This window comes from Lepidochelys kempii, chromosome 10, assembly GCF_965140285.1.
Source record: "Lepidochelys kempii isolate rLepKem1 chromosome 10, rLepKem1.hap1, whole genome shotgun sequence".
NCBI lineage: Eukaryota > Metazoa > Chordata > Testudines > Cheloniidae > Lepidochelys > Lepidochelys kempii.
In genome coordinates, this window is record NC_136389.1 from 10,556,119 (window position 1) to 10,583,891 (window position 27,773).

General features: G+C 42.2%; 1 protein-coding gene across 1 annotated transcript in view; it reads right to left on the minus strand.

The window, feature by feature from the left end:
* The window catches only part of SDK1 (sidekick cell adhesion molecule 1), a 640,834-nt gene that overhangs the window by 145,353 nt on the left and 467,708 nt on the right, over window positions 1–27,773 (minus strand). Inside the window, exons 14-17 of the mRNA XM_073361953.2 lie at window positions 24,406–24,542; window positions 10,866–11,013; window positions 9,845–9,985; window positions 5,583–5,764 (exon numbers count right to left, since the gene is read on the minus strand). Of these exons, the coding sequence (XP_073218054.1) occupies window positions 5,583–5,764; window positions 9,845–9,985; window positions 10,866–11,013; window positions 24,406–24,542 (608 nt within the window). The remainder of the gene's footprint in view (window positions 1–5,582; window positions 5,765–9,844; window positions 9,986–10,865; window positions 11,014–24,405; window positions 24,543–27,773) is intronic.

Below are 27,773 nucleotides of genomic sequence, written 5' to 3' on the forward strand. Positions count from 1 at the left end.
ATTTATATTTGGAATTCTTTATAGAAAATCAATATCTACATCTTAATGCATTTTAAAAATGGAGAGAACAAGGCTGGCTAATGGGCATCGGCTTAATTTTATTGCATACAATAAGCATACTACAATCCATATTTATCAGTAAAAATGTAGCAATATAATCCTGAATTTACTTCAAAGCATAACACTAAATGCTCTCATTATGTGCTAAAGTTAAAATTGACCTCCATGGTTATCTGAACAAGTATATATTAAAACATTAACTTGAGCTGTGCTACATTTACATCATGGCTGATCTCTCAAACAATGCTCCAGATTAAATCATCAGTAAGTAGCAAGAACTGAAATTGGCAACTAAGGTATCTCTAATTATACACAGTATTTAGCCATGCAGATCTGGCTAAATCATGTTTTTCTTATTGAACACAAATTATTTACAAAGAAATCCTTATGTAATTGCATGCTGGATTTTTTTAAACCAAATTTTGGTCATGTTTGTGATTATACTGAAGATCTCACATTGGAGTACAGCTCCAAATTTGTGTGACACCTTTAAGACATCCCTGAATTTCAGAGCATAGTTGGTATGACAGAACCAACCTTTATATTCCTCCCAGTAAAGTTAATTTGGCTAGAAATGTATTAGAACTCAACTGCTTGAATTTTAAAACATTCTAAAACTACTCTTAGCAGAAAAGGTCATGGAGGCACTGTAGATAAAAGCCATTAAATGAGGTTGGCCAACAAGATTATGGGAATAAGAAGGAATTAAGGATAAACACATGTTCATGTCTCTAGTTATGTGTGAATAGGCATTTAAATCGCACACAGATTCAGATAGACTACCAGTTTTAAATATAAATCTTCAGCAAAGGCATGCAGAAAGATCCCAAGCTCCTGGCTTTCAGGATGCCAACTTTCACATCTCAATCAGGCAGGCTCACAGATTTTTCTCTATCTGAGAATTTGGTTGTTCCTTTAATGCAGAGGTTTCAGGTGCTAAGCTGCAGAGCCCCAGTGGGAACTCTGGAAAGAATTTTGCCTCAAAAGCACACAATTCTTATTGTGCCGCTGCTGAAACACTCCCTTAGGGAATGAAGCATTTTCTCCCTAAGCACCTGGCCTGAGATCCAGGCCTGTAATTCTGTGCCCCTTCTGTGTAGGGGCATAAAGGGGAAGTGAGCTCCTTGTTCCCTCCCATCTTGATAAATCATAAAGCAGCAGTTCACAATCTGACCGTAGACAACTGGTTGCTCTAAGCCAGAGGTAGGCAAACTATGGCCCGTGGGACCGTCCTGCCTAGCCCTTGAGCTCCCAGCTGGTGAGGCTAGCCCCTGGCTCCTCCCCCACCATCTCCCCTTTCCCGCAGCCACACTGCTGCCTGGGCAGCACTCTGGCCTGCTGCTCCTGTTGGGCAACATGGCAGCATGGCTGGCTCCAGCATGGTAAGGGGACGGGGAGTGAGGGGGGGTTGGCTAAGGGGCAGGGGGTCCCAAGGGGCAGTCAGGGGACAGGGAGCAGGGGGCAGTTGGATGGGGTGGAAGTTCTGGGGGTGGGGGCAGTCAGGGGATAGGGAGCGGGGGGGGGTTGGATGGGTCAGGGGTTTCTGAGGGGGGTGGGAAGTGGGAGGGAGTGGATGGGGGGCAGGGGCCAGGCTGTTTGGGGAGGCAGTCTTCCCTACCCAGCCCTCCATACAGTTGTACAACTCTGATATGGCCCTTGGGCCAAAAAGTTTGCCCATCCCTGCTCTAAGCAGATTCCCCTCTGCAAGTCTCTTGCTCTTTGTTTCAACAACTTGGCCTAAAGGAATAACAGGGAGAAATCTATTTTTAAAGAACAAAGAACCCAACACTTGGAGATGATATTCTTGATTCAAGGATAGCAGCTACATTTCTTCCTCTGGACTATTTTCTACACACAGAAGGCAGCCCTGCTGACAAGTTTTCAATGAAAGGGAACGAGATTTCCTTTATGACTCCCTTCATATAGCTAAGGAGGAAACATCTTCAGTATACTCCTCTTGCTCTTCTGCCTCTCCTTATCATGTCTGTCAAGGATTCACTAATCTGGTGATTCTGACCTTTCATGAGCTCAAGAAGCACCATTCACTCAACTGTTCCTAACCTTTATGATAAGCACAGATGCATCCAATAGAGGACATCTCTAAACTGCACAGCTTTGGAAGAAAAAAAGAGATCAGACTACATATCCATGTCTTGAAACTTTGGGCTACAAGACTGGCCCTCAGAACTTTCCTGCTGTCAGCTGGAGGAAAAATGGTGAATTGTCACATACAACATGAATATCAAGGAGGCTGCTAAACTGGCCAGTGAGTCTCATTCTCTCCTCCTCCCCTCTCATGGGAGCAGGGTGTGTTGATGGAATACTTTGGTCTAATTTTGATTGTTGGGTTTAGTGTGTAGGTTCTGGGTGGTGTTGACCGCCTGCAATACACCGGTGGTTAGGCTAGATCTGGTGGTCTCTTCTGGCCTAAATGCTGTGTCTCTAAGAGATGCATTTCCTTTTGCTCTAAACTTTCCAGTCAAAAAGAATTAATTGGAGAACAACTTAAATCTCAGGTTTCAGGACCAGCATGAATGGCCCCTCTCTTTTCCAGTTGGCTCATTTAGAGTAGACCTATTGGTTTTCTGAAGCAATGTTAAGTGATCAAATTTATTCTGAGTGGGTCACAAAGGCATTTTCTTCTGGGATGGGTGCCATTTCTCCTGGTCCCTTTGGTACTTCAGTTTTTGCAGAAAATAAAATAGAGCAGGGTTCACATAATCTTGGTAGTTCTGGGTTGTGCTGGGCAAGCATGGTTCTTCAACCTGTTGGCACTGTTATTGGCCCTCTCTTTACTAATCTCATTTATCTCCTCTAAAAAGAACATCTTGAGTCAATTTGCCTGGTAGTATGGCTTGTGTCCATAATGTCTGCAGGTTTTGAGTGTTCATAGTTTTGAGTTTTGCCCTACCATAATTGGAGGGCATTTTCCGTATTACACATTCTAAGTACAGTAGGCCACCTAGGAACCTATTTTGCCCCCGTACTCCCATTACCATAGCACTTCAAGTATTTAAAACAACAAATTCTTTCTCATTGCCACACTTGTCGGAGAAATAGCTTGAGTAAAATGGTATGAAATGGGACCAATGTTACAGACTGTTTCCTCATGAAATCAGACAGATGTATATTGAAATTATAACTTTCTCCTTCAGGTTTGGGAGCAGCTTTTGAGCACTGGAGACTCAGGTGTAGTTCTCCTCAGTGTGGAGCCACAGTCTCTCAGACACATCCCAAAGGTGACCCTTGAGGGCTATGAAAGTGGGTGGGGAATGTGATGTCCATCTACTATGTAAGTTACTTGAAGGCTAATGTAAATCCATGGACTGGCATTTAACTTTGTGAGGAGCTGTTCAAAGGGAGAGCACCTAAGAAGTCAATAAGATTGTTGAGATCCAAGTGCTAGATCCCAGAGTGAAGAGAAGAAAAATTGTCTCTCTCCTGGACCAAACATAGCAAGGGAGATGACTTGCATCACCTGCCAAAAGACTTATGTATATGAAATAACTCTTCTGTGCAGAGATACTCGGAAGCTCAACTTTTCACACAGTGATGAAAAGTCCTGAAGGACTCTGTTCAAATGAGCAACAGCTACTCTGTGCAGAAAGTTGGCACAAATCCCTGTCAAAGATAACATCAAAGAAGTAAGGAACAGCTGGAGAAACCCTGATGAAGAAAGGCATGCATATATAATATATATACACACACACAGCATCAAAGGGTTATGCTGAATATCCCACTGAAAGACTTTTGGGGTTTTGAAACAGTCAAACCCTTAGACCTCAGGATGTTGCATGCTTTGCCAATATATCTCAGAGGACCTGACTGACATAATAACTCAGTTTCTGTGAGAGTTCAGGTCTTCAGACATCTTGCAAGTTACATTCTCACTTAGACACTGGCCACAAGTTATTTTAAAAGAGCTCCGAGCAGCTGATCGTCAACTATGGGTTCTTGGGCTGCCACTACTAAATGCCAAAAATAATAAACTTATATAACAAACAATAAAAGTCCAATCATATGCATTCAAGGGCAAGGCCACAGCTCACGTGGCCAATGAGGTAGGAGGTGGAGGGGAATTCAATATTAACGTGTTGATCTGCTCTCAGCACTCATTGGCTGCCAGGATTTTGATTGCATGGCACATTCAACTAATGCCAGGTATTTTTTCTATCCACAGACAGGAAGGTTCTTGCCAGTGCAACCTGAATCACTAGTGTGTGTGAAGTGGAGTGTGTGTGTGGAGAGGTGGGCAAGGTGCATAGATGCAGGTTTCTTAGGCTCATCTTTAAACTATATTATGGATTATAAAACAGTTTCCACCCATGCTCTGACTTATGTTCCTGGTTTGGTTTAGGAGGCACAGTCAGCAGTGATAAATGGTCACAAACAGGTGTCTGTACATTCTCCAGTTGCAGGGAGAGTGGCATAGGACATGATACATTTCTTAACATATGGAAACATGATACTAACTCTGCTTCAGATTAGACTGGGGCTGTGCAGCCTCCCCTCTGTTCAACTCCAAATGTGAAAAGGCTTCAAACTGTTTTTAAAGTGGGTTGAAAGCCTGAGGATTTCCGCAAGGCATGCATTAGGTGATGGCAACATCCATTCTGGAGCTATTTATTGCTATTGTGAATTACTTAAAGGGAACACCTAGCTTTTTCACTTGTACTAGGTAAGAATTACATAAAGATAAATAGGGCATTGCAGATTGTCCTGCATTATAAATACTTCTACCAGTCAAACTGAATGCAGGACCAACTGCACTTCGTTTGTAACAGAGGATTTATATCCTTACAAAGGACAACAGTGAACTAATGAAAGATAACAGCAGCTATCTCTGAGAGATAACTTGGACTGTTTCCTTGCTCTTTAACTGTCTTGGTAAACTGGTGCTGCACTTGCATAGTCTATTTTTAAAATCTCTCTATAACTCACAATATGTTTATTCACATCATAATGTACTCCTACCAACAATTAGGAAACCATTACATATACTTCACTGATTATAAAATACCATGCACTGTAAAAGTGTTAGTTTTTCAAATAGTTTAATTGTTTTTATGACCTACTAAAGCAGAGATCATGAGACTGTCTATTGCTCAAAATCCAGTCCTGCAATTTTGGAAATCAATGGAAATCTTAAGGACCTGACTCTCAATTATGCTAAGGATTCTTCATACTGATCCAGTAGTGTAAATACACCTTTCAGTAGGTGTAAAAGTAATTACAAATCCTTTTGTTATAGATGTAATTCCCACCCACTTCAGGGCACCTGTATATTGCCAGAGAGGTATAAATGAGCTTTAGTGTAAATGAGAATAAGAATTATGGCTCCCTTTTCCTCTTGGTAAATGCCTCTATCTCACTTGAACCTCTCCTGTACAATCCTGTCTCTAGAGTATGTTTCCCTTCATAAAGGTAAACATACGACAAATCCTTGCACTATTTGTTCACCCTGTCTAAAATAATTAGTGACTGCAAAGGATTTGCAGTTTAGACTGCAGAGTGGAGCTCACCTCCCTGTAAAGTGTACTCTGTCACTGCTCTGCTGAATGCTCCCAGCCCGGCTCCATTATAAGATGCCACCTGGATTTCATACTGAGTCCAGATGATCAGGTCTTTTACCAAACAGTAGTTAATCTCTGCGCTGGTGATGTTCTTATAGTGATACTCCCCAGGGAGGCCTGCCAGGCGATACCTGCATACAGAAAAGGAAAATTCAATGCAGTCAGTTAAAAGACATCAATTCTATCAAATGCACTGACTAGCAAAACAGCTTCCTCTCTGAAGATGCAATATTCAAACTTTTACTGCAGAATTATACAAAGGATAATAGAACGCCCTCAAAAAAAAAACAAAAAAACCCAGACTAACCCCTGATAAGACCATACCCTGCTTGACTGCTGTAGTATTTATAATCTGATTTCAATGAAATTACATGCTCAGGGCTAAACAAAACTGGCATTTTATCCTGTTTTATGGCTGTAGAAAACTTATAGCTTTTAAAATGTGGCTTGTCTAGTAAAAGCTATGATTTAGTATAAAAAATATCTTGGACAGGATTTTTATCAGGGTGCTGATGTAAATCAGTTTGAGAAATGTTTTCTTCCTCAGTCTCTAAACCTGAAAAGCAAGATGATCTCGGTAGTGTTCAGACCTTCTGGTCTAAGGGACTGTCAGCTCAAGCCTGCAACAGGAACCCACTTTCACAGAATGATTATAACAAGGTCTGAAACAGGGGTTGCCTAGGGACTGAAGAGCTTGCTATAGAGTGGGAATCAGAAGGATGGCAATATGGAGATGAAACAGTTTGCCAAATAAGGATTAGTAATATCTATATAGTGATGAACCTCTGCCAAAGAGGTGGAGCAACTGAATACATTTCCCTGTAGCAGTTGTTATGGAAAATAGAATTGGATGCATATTTTAGAGCCCTTTTTTGGTGTGTCCTTTTGCACTCTGAGAATCCACTGTTCTCTATCATTTCCTCTCAAACAGTCCTTGGAAATTTGAACACTTCAAGTGAGACTGTTTGCTTTTTTCCCTTTAGGAAACAAGCTGTGTAGTAGATACTTACAATATGCTAATCAACATATCAGAAATAAGTAGACCAAATGGCATTATGACTTGCAAATGAAGCATTGCTATTCTGTGAAAAGGCAAATATGGGAATGTTTGGATTTTTATGCATCATACTATTTTTATGCTGTTTTAAGTCAGCCCCTGCTTAACAATAACTAAAGGCTTATCTACATGAGAGTTTCATTGGTTCATTTACGGTGCGATTTTAAACCAATATAAGTTTAATCAGTGCAATCCCTGTGTTTAGACAAGGCCTAATTCTTATAGAGATTTTGTTGTTCCTAGAGAGATCTCCGTGCAGCTCTTGATCACCCAATAGCAGTGATACAGACAACCCCAAAGAGTTGGGAGAGCAGTGTGGCTTCCTGACTTGGTCATGTTTTGTACTATGAGACTACATTAGCATAGCTCCATGAAATATTAACACAAAATCACAAGGAAAATATATCAAAGCAATGTCAGGATCTCTCCCTGGGACTATTAGGTGGCTCTCTCTGCCTCCATTCAATGCAAGACCTCCCTTTCCTCCACTTATGAGATGATAGGAAGGTTGTATGAATCTTGGCAATGTCAATTCTTTGCTCAGCACTCTGTTTTCTCTCACAGGTAGCAGTCAAAATGTGGAGTGCTCCTGTGGTCTAATCTGTTGTACTCTTAGCATGACACTCCTATAAAAACAACACTCTGCTGGGGAGAAAAAGAGCAGAGGAAAAAGGCCAGTTCAGAAATGTCATGTCTTAGTGACCTTTCTCACTATATGTACACTTTGATGCCTATTGTTATAGGCTTTGTGCAGTGCACCCTCACTTTTAAGATCAGGCATTCTGTCAGTTTAAGTCCAATACATCCTCTATGGTGGGACTCTTTGCTGCAAAGACAGAACAATGGACCTGATGTTACAGTGGGTCTTTTCCATTCTTAATTTTAAAAAGGCACCTTTAATACAGAGTTTTATTATATGACAATTTTAAATTCCCGCTGCATGGTTTGTTTCCCTACTCAGGAGCCTAGACACAATAATTTAAACATCTAAATAATGTTTTCCACAAACTCACACAGACTGATGCCAATGGACTGGATAACTCTCTACTAATATGAAAAGGGATGTTAGAGAGGACAGGGATCAATTATGCTAATTTTGCATGAGCTGCAGAAGGAAATGTTTAACTTAAAAATTAGTCAGCATGTTATATGAAACAGTCAGACAGTAGAGTAAGTTGCAACGGGTAGGGAGGCTGTGGAATTGCTGTCTCCAGAGGTATTTAAGGACAGACTAACTACCAATCTATTAGGGCTGGTTTAGGAATAATGAAACCAATCCTGTGACAAAGCAAAGGAATGGACTAGCTGACCCACTAGAGTGCCTTTTGATCCCACTCACTCAACAGTATATCAGCGCCCAGAGAAAATGGTAACAGATTCTCTGATCCACCAAGGTTGCTTACCAACCAGAAATTTCCATTGAAGACATCTTCCTCTGCAGGGGGAAATCTCCTAAACTAACCTCCTGCATCAACCCTGGAATAAATGGGGAGAAAGGGGCACAGTAGCGGCAAAAAGGGGCGTGGCAGAGCTGAGTTCCACCAAACATGACACTACACTGCCATTAGGCACCTCAGTGGTATAAGCAAAGAGCAGGACACCTCCTGTTCTACCACAACCAGAGCCCTGAACCAGGGAACTGCAACCGGCTCGCCAGGGCTGCCCCTCTCCATTATATCTGTGCCCAGTAGAGAATAAGGGCCTGCAGCTTTCCCCAGCAATCCATCTGAACTCAAACCTTCAGCTTTAGTCTTTGGCATATTTAAATTTTGATTCACCAGGCTTTCATCAAGAAATGTAGTAAACTGGCCAAGATTGATGGTGTGCAAACAGTGTTGCCTACAGTTACCGTTTGTTATTTATAGACGGACCCATAGATGTGCATGACACCATAGTTGCTGCAGACAAATCCCTGCCCAGAGGAGCAGATAGTCTACAGAATAGATATAACACAGAAAAAGATGACCATAAAAAAGGTGTGGTGTAGAAAGCACAGAAGTGCAAAGCTTACCATAGTGAGAGCTCACCAAATACAGTGTGTGTTGTGTACACATCTTTTTACTACTTTAAAAAAATATTTTTTTTACAAATTTGACATTTGGAAAACTGCTGGGTGAGAAAGTTGTGGTGCAGGCATAAAGTCAAGAGTTATATAAACCATACTGTTGTATCCTCTGTGATTGGGCATACAGACCTCATTACTTGGGTGGCAGGGAGACAGTTAACATTCTTCAGCTGTGTCTGCACTAGGCTTGGCAGGAAATTTCCACCCTCAGCAATACCACCAAAGCAGCTCCATCAACAGTAGCAAAGTGGTAACACTAGTGTAAACAGGGCATGAGCATTTTTACCACCATATCCTTTAGCAGTTCTAGAGGACACTGGTAAAAATGCCACCAGCAATCTGTATTCTGTCTAAACTGGGGCTCCAACCTTGCATGGTGCTATACCAGTGGTTGTACAATGCTAGATTTTCCAGAAAATAATCTTGTAGACAAGGCCTTCCTGAGCAGAGTGAATGCTACACTGCCTGCTCTCACTGCAGGGACAGTTAGCGAGCCAACTGGAACCATGCAATAGCTGAGTCCAGCTGGACTGGTTACTGACTCCCAAAAAGACTAGAAAATGAATGTGCTCTGGGAAGTCTCTCAATATGATCATACCTGTTTTAGGAGCCACACCCTCTCCATACGTAAGCAGAAAAATTGGATGAAATAAGTTTCATAGTAGCAGTTACCCGTTTGAAGTCCCTTTTCACTCACTTAGTATAGCTGGGCTGCACAAAGACTATTTACTTAATTTATTTTCAACTCCAAACCCTAATCTGGCTATGGTTCACCTGATCTGTGCCATCTACTTTATTGGCAGAATCCTTGTTCTTTCAGAACCCAGAATGCCACTGTTCCACTTGTGTAATATGTCTGACTTAAATTATGAGCTACTTGCGGTAGGGAGTCTTTTCTTTGTACGCAAAGCACTATGCACACATATGGTACAGTGCAAATAATAAGTAATGATAAATTAGAAATTGTCTTTTAAACATTCTTTCTTTTTTATTTGTCAAACCACTAGGATGTCCACCTCTAACACACTAAGATATTTAGTGCCAGACTCTATATTAAGATCCCTCTAGGCTAGAGCACAAATCACTTACCTTAGGATGTACCCATGGAGAACCCCATTATGTTCACTTTCAGGAGGAGGCTGCCACTGAACCATGATAGACTGATTGGTACGTCCACTGGCTACTATGTTTTTAGGAGGAGCGCTGGGAGGTTCTTCAGGTAACATCAATCTAAGCACAAAAGAACGTAATGGGATGTGGGCGTTAAGATAAAAACAAAGTTCAAGCTTTTTATTTTGTGTGTCCACTAAATGTGAACCATATTTATTTACTAAAGTCCAAAGACTAGAAAGAAGCATAATGCTGACCAAACTACTGATGACTTTGCATGAAATAGTTACTACAAATCAACATAATAGAAAATCAGTTAAGCAAGCCACAAGGAGGACAGCTGAGGTAACCTTATTCTGTCTGAATCCCCCATGCTGTTCCAACTATATAAAAACATTACAAGCCTGAATGAGTTAGAGCTCAGATCAGAATCTGTGACTCCTTTGACTCTTTCAATATTTTTCATATCAAATGCCTACATTTTGAAAAAGCCATTTAAACCTCAGCTGTTCTACAATTCAAACTCATAGCAAGCTTTGGTTTATAAAGGAAGGGGGATGCATCTGAAACTTAACTTGATGAAGCCATCCTTCTATATCACAACTGAAGTAATTACAGAAGTGAAATGCAGTGACTGGGTGAGTGCTCTGCCCAGTCCAGAGTTAACCACTGAGTCTTTAACCGCAGGAAAAAAATATGTTGGCCCTACGTGCACTCACTCCATCTCCTTCTGTGATCCTGTTTGATTGTTACTCTGCAAAGATGGCTGGACCTCTGTCCCCAGTGCATGCAGAATATGCTGCTGCTGCTAACTGCCAGGATGGCTAAATACTGTTCAAAGTTCTTAGGCACTTCATGTAACTAGGGGTATCCGCTGAGTGCCCACATCCTCCCACTGTGATACACAAGGTAACTTCATTTTAACAATTCTGAACAACTGACAGATTAGGGGTTCCCTCACATGCTGTGCATTTTACATAGGGATCTACTTTTACTTTACCTGCTGGTCTCAGTGCTGTACTGGCCCTTGCCCACCTGGTTAACGGCACACACCCTAAATTGGTAGGTACGGGCTGGAATTAATCCACTCACAGTGATACTGGTCATTTTAGGGTTAACATTTGATAGATGCACTTTCCAGGGAGAGTCTGGTGGAGGAACACACACATGTTAATAATATTGAGGTGCTTGTTAAAACACCTTAAGAAGTGAGTGAATGTCTATGACTGCAATATGCTTCCTTTAACTTCTTTCCTCAAAGTAACTTTAGAACCTTCTTTCCTCAGATGAAAGAAAGAAACCTTCTTGTCTATCCCCATGGTTCGGTAGATTGCACATTTGTCTACTGGAAAGGGATGCTACACTTGTCACTGTGTAATACCTAAAAACTGTATTCATTCTCATTTTAATAAAAGAGGAAATGAGCATAATAAAGATAGATGGGCCATGTATTTCGTGACCCATCTGTTTAGCAGGCCATTACAACACCACACCTATGAGTCTCTGGCTGAAGGGCTGTAATGAAATTCGCAGCTAGTCTACAACATTTTTCTACCCAGCTCTTTAGCAGGTGTGGAAGAGTGACTGTCATCCAAATTAGCTCTTTGCTGCAAGGCCTGGGAAGGCTTCTACATGCCTGAATGTTTTCTACAGATGTATTGTCTTATTTTCAGTCTAATCATTTCTTAGGATGGCTCCTTGGAATAACCTGCTCTGGCAGTAGTGTAAAACCTCCATTGTCAGTTCACATACTTCACACTCTGAGCCTCTCTGCTGCCTGAATTACATTCCCAAGTTTCACAGAGGTGAAAAATGAAATATGTTGGAAATTAAATATTCTGTCGTCTTTTCACCTTAGCATGTCATATATTTCTTGTACACAGCAGGTTGCAGGACTGCTACTAGCAGGTCACACTTCTGTACCAGATATGAAGTGGCCACAGAGCTTTTTTCTTACAGTGAACAGATGTGGCTGAGGTTAGCTTAAATAAGGTATGGTATACACAGTGCCACCTAGCGACAGACCAGTATAATATAGGTTAGCATTCCATTATATCTCCCCCTTAAATTCTACATTCCTACCATTTACAAAATTTACACTATCATGCTGTCTTTGAAGTTCAGTACAGATCAATCTGTTAAATGTCTCTGAATCATACTGGCTTTCTAATTACATGACCCGAATGCATAGCAACTTTGTAATCTGGCTGCCCATTTGCTGCAACAATTGGCTGTGCTCCATTTGGAATCTTTGAATCATCATCTTCTTGTTCTATGTCTGCCATCTGTAGAATTTTCTCTGATTGTTCAGTTCTGAACAAATTGTAGATGTTAACAGTTTCTGTTGAACTCTCCACTGTTGGCCTCCATCACACATGATCTGAACAATGAATTCTTTTTCTTTATGACAGCTGAAGTTTTTCTCTTTCCAATTTGACATGAACTCAGTCACCAGGTTCTCGACTTGGTAGTTCTCTGAGTGGTGCATGCTGTTGCCTTTTTATCCAATTTAGCAACTCTCTTCATGTCTGGCCACTTTGGAAAAGACTATCTCCAAAGTTGGAACAGTACTACTGAGTTATCTTCCCATCAGAAGTTGTGTAGAACTAGATCCAGTAGCTGCTTTTGCTGTTATCTGTAACTCAGAGCAAGAAATGGCTCTTCCAGCTGTAGGATTTTCTTGACTGTTTCTACAGGTCTCTCAGCCCCTCCATTCACTTGTGAGTAATGTGGACTGTTAGTAATATGATCAATCATATTTAGTTTAGAATGACTTAAGTTCTGCTGCAGTGAATTGTAGTCCATTGTGTGTCACTAGTTCTGGAATACTGAAGTGAGCAGAAGTGCACTTGAGTTTAATAACACTGCATCACGCTTTGTCTTTCAAGTTAATTATGTCTATGCACTTGGAAAATAGACCAGTATGATCAGGTAATGATGTCTTCTGAATTAGCATAAATCTGGAGCTAGTCTCTTTCAAAGTCTGTCTGGTAGAGGTGTTTGTACACTATATTGTGTCTCAAGTTTATTTGTACTGGATCTCCTTTCAAAAGTCCAATATCTTCAAATTCTCTGAGTTCTTCCACCTTTTTCATTAGGCCCATCGTGGTTATCATGCCTAAGAAGGTTGTTGGCCTTTGATAGGGTTCCCATTTGTCTGGGTTTTCCTGGATGCAGCCTCTCTTTTTGAGCCCTCTTTCTCTGTTCAGATGACTTTTCAAATAACAGGAAACATCTGGGGTTTTTGCAGAGCAGACAAGCTGCAGCTCAGAAAGAGCCCTGATTGATCCAATTCCTAATTGGTCCCTCGTGTCCACCTGCAGCTGATTGGTCCATTCCTCTGAAAGCCACAGCTGCTAAATCCCACCCACCCAGGTCCCAACTCCCAGCCCTGGGGAGGAGGTCCCATAGGAAGGGGCTGACTGACAGCTGTCACTGCTTGCACCAGCTGCCCTCACACCATGATAGGGAGCAACACCTGTTAGGACCCTCACCACAGGACCCTTCTAGCACCTCCAACTGTACCCCCTACACCATCCCTCCCCTCCAGCAACGTCCTCTTTTTGGGAACCTGAAATATGGTAACCCTAGTCTTTGATCACATGCACTCTGAATGCAAAGCTATTGTTTCTGTGGTGAACTGGCCCATGCAGTTCAAAATACCTCCAGGACAAGTCCGAGCTGGGTCAGGTAACTTCAGCTTCGGGGGTGGCGGGGAGGTTTGAAGGTTATTGTAAGTCCCTTCAGAGATAACTGTGACATCTGGTGCATAGACAATCCAGGAAGTTTTTGGAAAGCGTAGGGGACAATTTACTGGTGCAAGTGCTAGAGGAGCCAACTGGGGGGGGGGGAGCTTTTCTTGACCTGCTGCTCACAAACCGGGAAGAATTAGTAGGGGAAGCAAAAGTGGATGGGAATCTGGGAGGCAGTGACCATGAGTTGGTTGAGTTCAGGATCCTGACACAGGGAAGAAAGGTAAGCAGCAGGATACGGACCCTGGACTTCAGGAAAGCAGACTTCGACTCCCTCAGGGAACGGATGGGTAGGATCCCCTGGGGGACTAACATGAAGGGGAAAGGAGTCCAGGAGAGCTGGCTGTATTTCAAGGAATCCCTGTTGAGGTTATAGGGACAAACCATCCCGATGTGTCGAAAGAATAGTAAATATGGCAGGCGACCAGCTTGGCTTAACGGTGAAATCCTAGCGGATCTTAAACATAAAAAAGAAGCTTACAAGAAGTGGAAGGTTGGACATATGACCAGGGAAGAGTATAAAAATATTGCTCAGGCATATAGGAATGAAATCAGGAGGGCCAAATCGCACCTGGAGCTGCAGCTAGTGAGAGATGTCAAGAGTAACAAGAAGGGTTTCTTCAGGTATGTTGGCAACAAGAAGAAAGCCAAGGAAAGTGTGGGCCCCTTAATGAATGAGGGAGGCAACCTAGTGACAGAGGATGTGGAAAAAGCTAATGTACTCAATGCTTTTTTTGCCTCTGTCTTCACTAACAAGGTCAGCTCCCAGACTGCTGCGCTGGGCATCACAATATGGGGAATAGATGGCCAGCCCTCTGTGGAGAAAGAGGTGTTTAGGGACTATTTAGAAAAGCTGGACATGCACAAGTCCATGGGGCCGGACGAGTTGCATCCGAGAGTGCTGAAGGAATTGGTGGCTGTGATTGCAGAGCCATTGGCCATTATCTTTGAAAACTCGTGGCGAACGGGGGAAGTCCCGGATGACTGGAAAAAGGCTAATGTAGTGCCAATCTTTAAAAAAGGGAAGAAGGAGGATCCTGGGAACTACAGGCCAGTCAGCCTCACCTCAGTCCCCAGAAAAATCATGGAGCAGGTCCTCAAAGAATCAATCCTGAAGCACTTACATGAGAGGAAAGTGATCAGGAACAGTCAGCATGGATTCACCAAGGGAAGGTCATGCCTGACTAATCTAATCGCCTTCTATGATGAGATTACTGGTTCTGTGGATGAAGGGAAAGCAGTGGATGTATTGTTTCTTGACTTTAGCAAAGCTTTTGACACGGTCTCCCACAGTATTCTTGTCAGCAAGTTAAAGAAGTACGGGCTGGATGAATGCACTATAAGGTGGGTAGAAAGTTGGCTAGATTGTCGGGCTCAACGGGTAGTGATCAATGGCTCCATGTCTAGTTGGCAGCCGGTGTCAAGTGGAGTGCCCCAGGGGTCGGTCCTGGTGCCGGTTTTGTTCAATATCTTCATAAATGATCTGGAGGATGGTGTGGATTGCACTCTCAGCAAATTTGCGGATGATACTAAACTGGGAGGAGTGGTAGATACGCTGGAGGGCAGGGATAGGATACAGAGGGACCTAGACAAATTGGAGGATTGGACCAAAAGAAATCTGATGAGGTTCAATAAGGATAAGTGCAGGGTCCTGCACTTAGGATGGAAGAACCCAATGCACAGCTACAGACTAGGGACCGAACTGCTAGGCAGCAGTTCTGCGGAAAAGGACCTAGGGGTGACAGTGGACGAGAAGCTGGATATGAGTTAGCAGTGTGCCCTTGTTGCCAAGAAGGCCAATGGCATTTTGGGATGTGTAAGTAGGGGCAAAGCGAGCAGATCGAGGGACGTGATCGTTCCCCTCTATTCGACATTGGTGAGGCCTCATCTGGAGTACTGTGTCCAGTTTTGGGCCCCACACTACAAGAAGGATGTGGATAAATTGGAAAGAGTCCAGCGAAGGGCAACAAAAATGATTAGGGGTCTGGAACATATGACTTATGAGGAGAGGCTGAGGGAACTGGGATTGTTTAGTCTGCAGAAGAGAAGAATGAGGGGGGATTTGATAGCTGCTTTCAACTACCTGAGAGGTGGTTCCAGAGAGGATGGTTCTAGACTATTCTCAGTGGTAGAAGAGGACAGGACAAGGAGTAATGGTCTCAAGTTGCAGTGGGGGAGGTTTAGGTTGGATATTAGGAAAAACTTTTTCACTAGCAGGGTGGTGAAACACTGGAATGCGTTACCTAGGGAGGTGGTAGAATCTCCTTCCTTAGAAGTTTTTAAGGTCAGGCTTGACAAAGCCCTGGCTGGGATGATTTAATTGGGGATCGGTCCTGTTTTGAGCAGGGGGTTGGACTAGATGACCTCCTGAGGTCCCTTCCAACCCTGATATTCTATGATTCTATGATCTGCTCCTGAGTCAATTTTAAAGTCTTTCCATGAATATTAAGTTTCACTCTCTAGACAGTCCCTTTGTCATCCCGAAGGCTAAGATTTTTTCAGAGGTCGCAGAAGTCACAAATCTGACTTCCAGTGACCGCTGTGACTTCAGCCTGCAACAGCTGGGAGGTAAAGGGTCCCCACCCCGCAAGAGCTCCAAGCCTACCACAGCAGGTGGGGGACCCTGGAGCTTCGAGCAGACCCCTGCAACTGCCTAGCCACTCCAGGGCCATGTGGGGACCCCACAGCTGAGCTCCCCATTTTGTCATGGATATTTTTAGTAAAATAAATACTAGCCCCTGTGAATTTTTCTTTATTGCCTATGACGTGTCCGTGACTTTTACTAAAAATATCCATGACAAAATCTTAGCATTAGTCATCACACATGATAGATCCACAGAAACAATGGCTCTTCATTGTCTGTAACGTGAAGCTCCTTGATTGTTTTAGTGTGGCAAACAGCTGCAAAATATCCATATTTTGCACACTTATTACACCTTGCACCTTTGGTTGGACATGCCTCATCCCATGGGATATGATTTATTTCCACATTTTGTGCATTTTGAGTATAAGGCTTCGGTGTTTGACTGGAATTTGTCCCTCATAGTGTGGGAGTTTTCTCCTTGCCTCAGGGAGGGTTCTTATGGTAATGACTTGTAGCAATCATTCTGCATCTGTTAACGGCATCCAAGCTAGTTTATTGTTTTACAGGTTTGATAAGTTGCTCTTGGTTTTGCTGTCTCACCATCTCAGACTGCTTGGCTATTTGAATAGCTGTGTGTACAATTAAGTCTATTTTAAATAGCACCTGCTGTGACAAATTTTTATCTTTTAACCCACTAACAAGCCTGTCTCTGATATTTTCATGTTTTGCAGTTCCAAAATCAGTTTCCAGCTAATGCATGCAGAACTCCTAAAAATATTAAACATTTTCCCATGGCCCTTGAAATTCCCGATGAAAACATGCTCCTTCATAAACCTCTTGTTTCTGAGACAAAGTATGCATCAAACATTGCCAGAACACTTTCATAGTCATTTTTTGACTGTCTTCAGTAAAGGCAAAGGATTTAAAGATTGCTCTTCCTCCTTCCCAATAGCATAAATTCTTAATTTTCTTTAGAGTTTTGTAGCAACTGATAATCATGCAAAATACTGCTTCCAGTCTGTCCATTGTGAAGGTCTGTCAAAGCTGAAACTCTCTGAGGCATTGACGAGTGGCATGTTGATGAGATCCTTTGTTGCTTTTTTTACCAGTCTGCAACCTCTGTTGATTTTGTTCCTTCTGTTTGTTTTCCTTTGGGACTAGTTTACTTCTGACACCACATCATGTATTTCTTATACATGGTAGGTTGCAGGTCTGCTACTAGCAGGTCATGCTTGTGTACTAGATATGAAGTGGCCACAGCTTTCTTCTCAGAGAGGGACATACCAGCTGTTCACTATAAGTTCTTTAATGCTCTGCCAAGTATGGCTGAGGGTAGCTTAAATAATGTGCGTTGCAGTGCCACCTTGTGGCTGAACATATATACAGTTTAGCATTCTGTTACACAGCATGGCATGCATGACTGGGGCAGTCAAGAAGAGGTGACATTTGGTTCTTGTCCGCTGATTTAAAGACTTGTTCAGTTTTTAATAATACCAGCTCTTTTCACATTCCACACTCAAAATTACAAACATTTCTGAAAACAACTGAGGACCTAGCCAGAGATTTTGGCAACATATCTGTGCATACGGTACAGAACTACACTGCAGTCCCTAACAGATCACCTAGATGAAACCATACACTGCCTGCAAATGAAGATGAGGTGTTCCAAATGTGTTAAATGTCACACCAACATGCAAATCACTAATTCAGTGCTTTGCTGGCTGGTTCTTTAACTAGTTAAAACCCCCTCAGGCTTGATGCCAGTTGGGCTATATAGGCTGCATCTTTTAATTATTCAAAATATATTTACTATAGCAATAGCTTTCTGAGAGCAAAGTCATCTTAATGTGATTTCTGACACAGCAAGTAGTAGGAATCCTGGATAGATACTTGCAGAACAGTAGATTTCTCACACCAGTAGGTGTTTGTTTGGCAAAGGTTTGCTAACAGTGATCTTGACTACAAGAGCTTGATAGCAACTTACATTGTGAGAATATGCTTACCCCTATTAACTATGAAAACCACAGGCTAAGTTTTGTCTTTGCACTCTTTACTTTGCCTTTCATAGAACTTCTCCAATGACCGTGGCCAAACAACTGTTCACCTTACTACACCCAAGTGCACAATGAAAATTAATGGGAAGCAGGAGTTAAGGTATGGCTGACTTTAGTAAGTTCCCTGAAGCCACTTAATCAAGAAAATGGAAAAGCACACACAAACAAGAATGCTGAATGCCCTTAAATAAGCTAATTCGCACTGGCCCATTTCCTGGAACAATTCAGTTTCATTTGTTTACTGCTAGTGTAAACACCACTTGAGAGTGCTTAACCCAAACAGTTCGATCTAGTGAACAGTTTGATTCAACAACGGGGCTTATTAATCTCCTCAGCACCTTGGGGCTCTGGTCTGTTTATATACTGCAGCTGTAGAATACTTTATTTATTCTTTTTCCTCTCCTGGTGGAAGATAAAAGATCTGGCAGGAAGAGAGATTAAACTGAAAACTAATATAAATGAACCCTATTCATCTCCTGGGTACTCTGATTTGTTCAGAAAAGTGGTTTGGGGAGGATTTGCTTGCTCATGGAGCAGCGGATACAGCGGGTTTGCAAAGTATCTTTAAAATTTAAATAGCAAGTCATCTCTTGACACTCAATAAACTAAACCCTTTGAAAGGCTGCTCTTCCAGCTTAAATGCACAGCCAAAACAGAATTGCAAAGAAACTTGTTTTACCACGTAGAAGAACAATTTTGACATAGGAAACCTTCCATAAAAATTTCAATACCCACTTTCCCTTCCTTCAGGGATTACTGTCAGTCTCCTGACCCAGAAAGCCTGGAGAAGTTCCACGGTGACAAAAGACTTGCCAGGTCAATCTATTAAATAAACTTCCATTATATTGAGCAGACAGTGCTAATCTTTCATTTAACTTAAGCTGCCCAGAACATACTCTGGGTTCCGCTCACTCAGTCTTCCAATTTAATTGCTGTTGGCTGAAAAAGTTTCTCATTTAGTTGTCAATCTGCTCAGACATGCTGGCTATTTGAATTAGTGCTGTCTTATCTTTTTTTCAAATTAAGCTGCATGAAAATAAGAAAGTGACACTATATTTTACCATTTGATTTCTTGACCTGTCAAGAGCTTCTGTTTTGATTGTCAAAGAATTTCTGTTTTGGAGGCACTTATTTGACACCAGTGACATTCCTTCCTAAGACAAGTGATTTACCAAGAGGAATTTCTTCTACATATTTGAAGTCTGCCTGCTGTTCTTAGGGGATATCGACTGAGTTAAAAGACTCAAGATGGATGTCCTGTTCCTTCCTGCTTGTTGATACAGAACCATTGTTTTCTTAGCTGATTTCCGTAGCTCTGGACTATACTTCAGATGCCTCCCCTTTTCAGGATGGTATTGTATAGCCTGGACTACTGGAAAGTACTGAAGTTTCTCTTGTCTCCCCAGATACATCTGTGTTCATAACAATTTGAGAATGTGAAAGATTCAAGTTCAAGGCCTCCACCAGCCTGCAGGAATCCACTAGGATCTATTATTCAAATGTAATTTTAGGGATTTCACTTGGTCTGAGACCACCATCCTCTAAGGCAGGGGTGGGCAAACTTTTTGGCCCGAGGGCCACATCTGGGAATAGAAATTGTATGGCGGGCCATGAATGCTCACAAAATTGGGGTTGGGGTGCAGGAGGGGATGAGGACTCTGGCTGGGGGTGTGGGCTCTGGGATGGGGCCAGAAATGAGGTGTTCAGGGTGCAGGAGGTGGCTCTGGGCTGGGGGAGTGAGGGTTCCAGGGTGGGGCTGAGGATGAGGAGTTTGGGGTGTAGGAGGGTGCTCTGGGCTAGGACCGAGGGGTTTGGAGGGTGGGAGGGGGATAAGGGCTGGGATAGGAGGTTGGGGTGGGGGAAGGGGTGCAGGCTCCAGACGGGGGTGCAGGCTCTGGGGTGGGGCAGGGGATGAGGAGTTTGGAGTGTAGGCGGGTGCTCTGGGCTGGGATCAGGGGGTTGGGATGCGGGGAGGGGCTTGGGCAGCACTTACTTCAAGCAGCTCCCAGAAGCAGTGGCATGTCCCTTCTCTGGCTCCTACGCAGACCATATAAATGGTCTACGCAGAGGCACAGCCAGGCAGCTCTGCACGCTGCCCTGTCTGCGGGCACTGTCCCTAGAGCTCCCATTGGAGTGCCAGAGGGGGCCATTGGAGCAGGGCCATTGGTCTGTGTAGGAACCGGAGGGGGGCCATGCCGCTACTTCCAGGAGCCATGTGGAGTGGCTCCCAACCCTGCTCCCCAGCTGAAGTGCCAGAGGGGGGGCCGTGCTGCTGCTTCCGGGCACCATGTGGAGCAGACCCTGCACCACGGGTGGAGTGCCGGAGCGGGGCCATGCCGTGGCTTCCAGGAGCCGTGTGGAGCAGCCCCTGACCCTGCACCACGGCTGGACCATAGGAACAGGGCAAGCACCAGGCCCACTCCCCAGCAGGAGCTCGAGGGCCAGCTTAAAATGGCTGGCAGGCCAGATCCAGCCCACAGGCCCTAGTTTGCCCACCCCTGCTCTAATGCCTTACGGACCACCATCCTCTAAGCCTTATGTAGAAATAAGTCATGGTCCTAACAAATAGCCTTCAAGACATATATATTTAAGTCCTGATCCTGCAAAGGCTTATGCAACTACTTATCTTTAATCATGTGAGTAAATCTACTGAGTTAGTAGAACTATACACAGACTTAATGTTAAGCGTGTGCATATTTTTTTTTAGGAGCAAGGATTTAATGTGGTCCTTACCTCATTATCAAGTGGCTCTGAGTTATCCTATTATATCTCAAGGCACAAATATCCAAGAATACAGTAAAAGAGAAACAGGCTTTCACCTAAGTTGCATCCAACAAAGCTCCATAAATGCTTGCTCAGATAGCTACCAAGTAGAAGTAACTTTTGATTAACCCCAGAAACATTGACACCCTGGCAATAACGTGAATGAACCTCTAACTCTTCAAAGATATATACAACACAGAATTCCTAGGTACACCAGAGCAGTGGCTAACCATGTTATGAAGGCATACAGAATGATGCCAGTACAAATCCACAGTAAGCCACACAATCACTTGTTTGGAATGTCTATTGTGAATGTGGGTTCTTACCCTCGTATGCATATAGTTTGAATGCTTAAGGACTGTTTCCCAGAAAATGTATTTTATGAATCAAACTATACATTTTCCCCAAATCCAACATTTTTGAAGCCCTATGACTCAAAAATCACCCATGGTGGTAGTCTATTGTGACTAATTACAGTCCGAAAACGGCTGTATCCTGCCAGATACATATACTTCATTTTAAAGATTAGGTGAACAAGGTGAATGAAATCAGATGCTTTTTCTGCAATCTATACAATCTGCTGCTATTCCCCCCCCCCCAAATTAAAATCAGTTGTTTACATCTCTTTCCTGCACCGATACCAATGGAAAAGAGCTTTAATCCATGCCAGGTGGAGCGATATGCCATTCTTCAGTGAAGCTAGTAATTAGTCCCCTGAAATTTTCACTCATTATTTTGAGCCTTCTTCAGCTAGTTTTCTATAACAGATACCTTTATTATGTATTCACTCACTATATGTACTTTAAAATGTGCAATGGATGTTAAAGCTATTAGAAATTTATTCAAACCACAACAGTCAAAAGAAAAACCAACAAAATCCAGAGCACATATTGGCAACTATAACAGTGTAATGTGAAATCCGTGTATTAAAATTGCACAGAATCCAGAAAGAAGATTTCTGTTCATCACTGGGAACTGAAAAGTAATAACCCCACCAATCTTCATCTATATAACAACAAATGGGGAATAGGATACCTAACATATTGTACTGCTGCTGACAGTAAAAGAGCTACAAATACAAGCAAATGAGGTCATGGAGGACATATGCAAAAATCCCCAATATTTTGTGTATATGAAAAGGCAACTGTGGCCCAAAAAGAAGAGGCAGAAAAAAAATGTAAAGAAAGTTGTCTATGAAAAACAAAGGGAGAATTTGTTTACAAAAATGTATGAGACAAAGCTATGTCAACAGTATCGTATCACAATTCAGCATTGATCAGGAACACTGCTGAAAAAAGAAAGGAGAGACACGGTGCCAAGCTTACCTCAAGTAGGAAATCGGTAGCTGTCAACTAAGGCTAAACCATATACACATCAGATGAAAATAACTCTCAATCAATACATTTCAAGATTAAAAAAAAAATGGAGACCGTGAAGCTGTGCACTAATTAAAATCAATTATACAAACCATACTCACTGCTGACATTGCTTATGGTCCTTTTGGAATCTATAGCAAATGAGTATTAATACATAAAAGGAGAGGACTGAAACAAGGGCACGGACATTCAGGAACTCAGAGTCCCCTCTGCCCTGTGTAAACAAGTGATTATGAAGTGAAAGAACATGAAAGCAATGTAGATAAAACAAACAGTGAAAACTCAAAGTACAGTATAGTATAGAGCGGTCCTGGAAGAGAGACAATTCTCACTTGAAGAGAAGGTATTCCGTTCATAGAACGCAAGTGGTTTGGGTTTTTTGGGGTTTTTTTGTGCAGTTATCCATCTTACTCAAGTACACACGTCTATGATTTGTGATGAGATTCACACAGTGGTAGATTAAAATGCCTTCAGATAAAAATTATTAGAGCTATCTCACCGTGTGTAAGAGTTAAGAGGACCCTGTGGAGTTCTGAGGTATTATTCACATGACTTCTGTAGAACTCTCTCAGATGTTTGCTGAACTTCTTACATATTTTGTAAGGTGAATTACTGTGTGGTGCCTTTCAGACCAACCACCAGACTGGAATACTGCAAGGCTACACCTGAAGGCCACTAAGAAACTTCAGCTGGTGAAGGAGGCTGACCACCTAATTAGCAGTACCTCCAGCAGGTATCACATTGCACCTGCACATTGTTCCAGAGTGTTCTAAGGGGCTCCATACTAAATAGGCTAGGAATCACCCATCAAGAATCTTTTCAAGAGTTGCTTCCATGACAATGGCTATGAGTAGCACTTCAAAGCACTCTGCCTGGTTGATGTTAAAATAATCAATTCTGGAACCTTTAAGTCTGAAGATCCATACCCTCCAGCCTAAAAGTGAGTCTTAAGAATGATCCCAACCCCAGGTTCTCCATGTAGCAAAACAAGGTGCTATTCATGAGATGATCTGTAATAATCACAATTTACCTTTAGATTTACAGTAGCTAACTTTCAGATGGTACAAAAACAGTGCTTTTTGCTTTGCCATGGGAAATCCATTTTTGGGGCCTGCATTTCCACTTCTCAGGGTAGTAGAGACAAGAGAGTCTCGCTAAGGTGACTGATCCCCCAAAACGGGAAAGAGGAGCAAAATAACTGCCCTTTGTACACCTCAGCCCTCAGTCAAATTCTGAAGTGGCATTAGCTATGTCCCTGGATAACACTGCAAACAAAGTGCCATGAAGTGGCAGCCTGAGGGAATTGTGAGGAGTGACAGTTCAGAATGGCCAGCTTTGCAACCTATGAAGATAGGTATCCTTCTAGGCACTAGCCTCAATTGCCAACTTAGAGGAAGGGCGTTAAAATAGCAGAAGAGGGAAAGCTGGAGTTAACATATGAAACTGTATGTGCATTAAGGATGGGAGTCTTGAAGGCAGAGTGCATCGTTACCTCCACTTCCAGCATCTTTGGTAAGCCATTAAAATAATTATTAACATTACCATGGTGTCTAGAGCCTACATCTGAGATTGGGGCCCCATTGTGTTCAGAGTCATATGAACACCTAGCAAGAGAGAATCCCTTTTCCAATACATAGACAAAACAGACAGAGGCTGAGAGAAAAAGTATTACTATCCCCATTTTACAGATGGGGAACTGAGGCATAGAAAGGTTAGGTGACTTGCTTGAGATCATACAGCAATTCACTAGCAGAGCTGGGGATGGAGTCCAGGTTTGCTGATTACTTTAATCACCAGACCATGCCTGTTTTTCTTCATAACCTTTCTGATGTGATGTTTATCTAGATTAAAACTCAGGAGTTCTTGTTCCCAGTCCTGTGCGGAAACCATACTTCTCTCTGGATATGCAAATAGCACTAAGATTTTGTCACTAGCTCTGGTAAAAGCTAAGCCTGAAATGAAGGTTGAATAGTTAAGAAACAAGAGGTTGCAATGTATTGACTCCACTTACTGTTCTCAGACAACTCTACTATATAGTAGAGAACAGGGCTGTTTCCATCAAAGGGACGCACCCAGGAAAGCATCACACTGTGGCTGTATGAAGAATTCAGGATGGCCAGAAGATTCTGAGGGGAATGAGGCAGCTCACTATTTTAAAAGAAAAGAAAAAATGAAGGGATAAATCCCACAGAAAATCAATCTACACTTCATTTGTCCTGATGCTTGTAGAAGGTTAGACATTCATATAACATCAGACTTGTTCATAAGAACAGCCATACTGGCTCAGACCAAAGGTCCATCTAGCCCAGTATGCTGTCTTCTGACAGTGCCCAATTGCCAGGTGCCCCAGAGGGAATGAACAGAACAGGTAATCACCAAGTGATCCATTCCCTGTCTCCCATTCCCAGCTTCTGGCAAAAAGAGGTTAGGGACACCATCCCTGCCCACCCTGACTAATAGCCATTGATGGACCTATCCTCCATGAATTTATCTAGTTCTTTTTTGAACTCTATTATAGTCTTGGCCTTCACAACATCCTCTAGCAAAGAGTTCCACAGGTTGACTGTGCGTTGTGTGAAAAAACACCTGCTGCCTATTAATTTAATTTGGCGACCCCTAGATCTTGTTTTATGAGGAGGAGTAAATAACACTTCCGTATTTACTTTCTGCACACTGGTCATGATTTTATAGACCTCTATCATATCCCCCCTACGTCGTCTCTATTCCAAGCTGAAAAGTCCCAGTCTTATTAATCTTTCTTCTTATGGAAGCTGTTCCATACACCTAATCATTTTTGTTGCCCTTTTCTGAACCTTTTCCAAGTCCAATATATCTTTTTTGAGATGGGGTGACCACATCTGCACACTGTATTCAAGATGTGGGCGTATCATGAATTTATATAGAGGCAATATGATATTTTCTGTCTTATTATCTATCCCTTTCTTAATGATTCCCAACAATCTGTTCGCTTTTTTGACTGCTGCTGCACATTGAGTGGATGTTTTCAGAGAACTATCTACAATGACTCCAAGATCTCTTTCTCGAGTTTTAACAGCTAATTTAGACCCCATCATTTTATACATATAGTTGGGATTATGTTTTTCAATGTGTGTTACTTTGCATTTATCAACATTGAATTTCATCTGCCACTTTGTTGCCCAGTCACCCAGTTTTGAGAGATCCTTTTGCAGCTCTTCGCAGTTTGCCTGGGACTTAACTATCTTGAGTAGTTTTGTATCATCTGCAAATTTTGCCACCTCACTGTTTACCCTTTTTTTCCAGATCATTTATGAATATGTTGAATAGGACTGGTCCTAGTACAGACCCCTGGAGGACACCACTATTTACCCCTCTCCATTCTGAAAACTGCCCATTTATTCCTACCCTTTGTTTCCTATCATTTAACCAGTTAGCAATCCATGAGAGAACCTTCCCTCTTATCCCATGACAGCTTACATTGCTTAAGAGCCTTTGGTGAGGGACCTTGTCAAAGAATTTCTGAAAATCTAAATACACTATATCCATTGGAGTCCCCTAGTCCACATGCTTGTTGACCCCCTCAAAGAATTCTAGTAGATTGGAGAGGCATGAGTTCCCTTAAAAAAAAAGTTTACTTTTCCTCAACAAATTATGTTCATCTATGTGTCTGACAATTTCAATCTTTACTATAATGTCAACCAGTTTGCCAGGTACTGAAGTCAGGCTTACTGGCCTGTAATTGCTGGGATCACCTCTGGAGCCCTTTTTAAAAATTGGCATCACATCAGCTATCCTCCAGTCATTTGGCACAGAAGCTGATTTAAATGATAGGTTACAGACTACAGTTAATAGTTCTGCAATTTCACATTTGAGTTCCTTCAGAACTCTGGGTGAATACCATCTGGTCCTGGTGACTTATTACTGCAATTGGTTCTAAAACCTCCTCTAATGACAGCTTAATCTGGGACAGTTCCTGAGATTTGTCACCTAAAAAGAATGGCTCAGATTTGGAAATCTCACTCACATCCTCAGCTGTGAAGATAGGGTGACCAGACAGCAAGTGTGAAAAATCGGGAGAGGGTTGGTGGGTAATAGGAGCCTATATAAGAAAAAGACCCAAAAATCAGGGCTGTCCCTATAAAATTGGGACATCTGGTCACCCTACGTGAAGACTGATGCAAAAAATTCATTTAGTTTCTCCCCAATGGTCTTATCGTCCTTGAGTGCTCCTTTAGCATCTCGATTGTCCAATGGTTGTTCAGCAGGCTTCCTGCTTCTGATGTACTTAATTTTTTTTATTACTTTTTGAGTTTCTGGCTATCTGTTCCTCAAATCCTTTTTTGGCCTTCCTAATTATATTTTACACTTCATTTGCCAGAGTTTATGTGCCCTTCTATTTTCCTCACTAGGATTTAACTTCCACTTTTTAGAGGATGCCTTTTTGCCTCTCATTGCTTCTTTTACTTTGTTGTTTAACCACGGTGGAACTTTTTTGATTCTCTTACTGTGTTTTTTTTATTTTGGGGTATACATTTAAGTTGAGCCTCTATTATGGTGTCTTTAAAAAGTTTCCATGCGGCTTGCCGGGATTTCACTTTTGGCACTGTACCTTTTAATTTCTGTTTAACTAACCTCCTCATTTTTGTGTAGTTCCCCTTTCTGAAATGAAATGCTACAATGTTGGGCTGCTGTGGTGTTTCCCCTACCACAGGGATGTTAAATGTAGTTATCGTATGGTCACTGTTACCAAGTGGTCCAGCTATATTCACCTCTTGGACCAGATCCCAGGACTAGATCAAGAGTTGCCTCTCCTCTTGTGGGTTCCAGAACTAGCTTCTCCAAGAAGCAGTCATTTAAGGTGTCAAGAAACTTTCTCTGCATCCTGTCCTGAGGTGACATGTACCCAGTCAATACTTAATTTTAAGTGCCAACAGTCTGGTTCCATGTTGGTTTAGGTGGAGCCCATCCTTCCCGTATGGGTTCTCCCTTTCCCAAAAGTTTCCCCAGCTCCTAATGAATCTAAACCCCACCTCCCTACACCATCATCTCATCCACTCATTGAGACTGTGCAGTTCGATAGTTGTATATGTACCAGTAGCCACTGGAAAAAAAAAAAAAAATAGATCTCTGAATTATCCAGTTTTGTCCTGTTTCTAAAATGTAATTTATGCCGAGATTCCTATGGTTGACAGTGCAACAGCTAATGGAACTGTGACTTGCTTTGGAAAAAGCCAAATTCAAACTTTTTTTTTTAAATTGAGACAACCTGGTTAATACTTCTTTCTTTTTTAAAAAACCCAAGGATATCCTAGCAATGCATAGAAGTAAAACATATACAAAGTAAAACACACGAGAGACATTATTTAACATGGAATTTTTCATACTCATTGACACTATCCA